The sequence below is a fragment of the Penaeus chinensis genome, chromosome 1 (assembly GCF_019202785.1).
Source record: "Penaeus chinensis breed Huanghai No. 1 chromosome 1, ASM1920278v2, whole genome shotgun sequence".
Lineage (NCBI taxonomy): Eukaryota > Metazoa > Arthropoda > Malacostraca > Decapoda > Penaeidae > Penaeus > Penaeus chinensis.
The window spans coordinates 20,104,170-20,106,669 of NC_061819.1; the positions used below are offsets into that span (position 1 = coordinate 20,104,170).

Here is a 2,500-nt window from a genome sequence, read left to right on the forward strand (position 1 = left end):
TATCTCTATCTATATATCTCTATCTCTATCTATATATCTCTATCTCTATCTATATATCTCTATCTCTATCTATATATCTCTATCTCTATCTCTATCTATATATCTCTATCTCTATCTCTATCTATATATCTCTATCTCTATCTATATATCTCTATCTCTATCTCTATCTCTATCTCTATCTATATATCTCTATCTCTATCTCTATCTCTATCTATATATCTCTATCTCTATCTCTATCTCTATCTATATATCTCTATCTCTATCTCTATCTCTATCTCTATCTCTATCTATATATCTCTATCTCTATCTATATATCTCTATCTCTATCTATATATCTCTATCTCTATCTCTATCTCTATCTATATATCTCTATCTCTATCTATATATCTCTATCTCTACTCTGGTCTAATAATGATAATTACAATGATAATAATAATAATATCAATAATATTGATAATAATTACGATAATTATTATAATAATGATGATGAGAATAATGATAATAATAGTAATAATAATAATAACAACAACAACAATAATGATAATAATAATAATAATTATGATAATGAGAATGATGATGATAACAACAATACTACTACAACTGATAATGATAATAACAACACCAATGATGATAATGATATAGCAAAAACAACAAAGCAATAACAGAGAAATAAATTTAATACATAAATCCACCTATTAACTACACGTTATATCAGATAAGGACTGATTGTATTAAAAGTTTAGTTTCTCGTAAGGTCCTAAAAAGCCACATACCTTTATTCAGGAGAACGAAGAATATAAGAAGAATCAGCTGATGACATCGGAATATTCTAAGCACAGCCATATTCTGCAATGAAGAAAATATTGATATATTTTTTATTGTTATTTAAAAAGCAGATAAGCATATCCGAAGAGATTAATACGGAAATGACGAACAGTCATACTTAGAAATAAGCAAAATCCCTAATTAGATTTATATAGAATATTCAAATTGATTTAAAACAACGGATAACATTAATAAGTACAAGGTATTGAGAAGTGGGGGAAAAAAAGGACAAGACACTTGGTATTTAAAGCTTCTAATTAATTAAAATAGAATAAAAACGGACAAATTAATCAAAAACGGATAACGCAATTAAATCCTTTTTCAGATAAAACCAAAACATTCTGAAAAATACCGTAGTCCCCCGTCACGTGTCTGAAATGCACGAATGCATATGATTCTGAAAATTGTAAATATAACTTGACCTGAAACGGACAAGTCAGCATCGATCCGCGTCGACAAGCTGTCACCAACGTCGAGTTTGATCAAGAGATTGACTTCTCTATATTTGGTGTTTAAGAAAATATTTTGTGCCCAAATAATATTGTGTGAGATAAGAGTGAATGTAGTAAGGGATATGATATAAGGGTGAATGTAGTTTAATAGTAAGAATAGAAATTATGATGTCAATAATAATTATAGTAGTAGTAGGGATTATTGTCTTTTACAATTGATGTTGTTATTATTTTCACCATCATTATAATTACTATTTTATTAACTTTAATTATCGTCATCATCACCACAATTATTGATTTCATATTAGTCCTTTCTTATCATTATAATCATCACTAATAGCAGTATCATTATCATGATCATCGTCGTTGGTAGCATCATTAACATCGCTAGTGTAGATCTGTCCTGAATGAGATACTTATATATTATAAGATAATTATATATAGATTTTTTTTTTTTTTTTTTTTTTTTTAGAATAAGATGTGCCTTACTCATATTTATAGATTAGTTACTGTGAATAAAAATCGGTACATGCTTCAGTATCATATATCACATATACCATATGGATCATATATTACACCAGGTCTAATAATCAGAGAATTCGATATACCCAGCTTTAACCCATGGATAAATAAAAAGCTCTTGGATTGTTTACGTATCCATGGCAATAGAAACAACGTATGCATTGGATAACCGTGAAGCTGAACTTGTATGTATATAAAAAATATCAGTATTATTTTGTTTTATCTCTCTCTATCTTTCTTTCCTTTTCTCTCCAATTCTCTTCTTGCCTTCTTCCCCCTTTCTTCACTCCTTTCTTAATTTTCCTCTTCTCCTTTTTTATATTATCCTTCTTTTCTTCACCTCCTTTCCGTTCATTCATTCCCACTCACCAATGCACAGAAAATACGATACCACGTGATTGATTTCCGTTTCGCGTGAGTTAAACGCACGTTTACGTCACGAACGCGCCACTCTATGAATCAGCGTGGCATCGATTTCATTTTATCAATAAAAAAAAAAAAAGATATATGAAAACTACTTTTTACTGTGAAGAATTACATTATGATATATAAAAGACATACATACAAACGCAGACACATAGACACGCACACACACGTATATCTAAATTCCCTGTTTATTTTAAATTCATTTAACTCTCTCTCTCTCTCTCTCTCTCTCTCTCTCTCTCTCTCTCTCTCTCTCTCTCTCTCTCTCTCTCTCT

General features: G+C 29.4%; 1 protein-coding gene across 1 annotated transcript in view; it reads right to left on the minus strand.

Moving 5' to 3' along the window:
• The window catches only part of LOC125044104 (U-scoloptoxin(05)-Sm1a-like), a 21,753-nt gene that overhangs the window by 7,178 nt on the left and 12,075 nt on the right, over positions 1–2,500 (minus strand). Inside the window, exon 2 of the mRNA XM_047640969.1 lies at positions 774–846. Within this exon, the coding sequence (XP_047496925.1) occupies positions 774–843 (70 nt within the window). The 5' untranslated portion in view covers positions 844–846. The remainder of the gene's footprint in view (positions 1–773; positions 847–2,500) is intronic.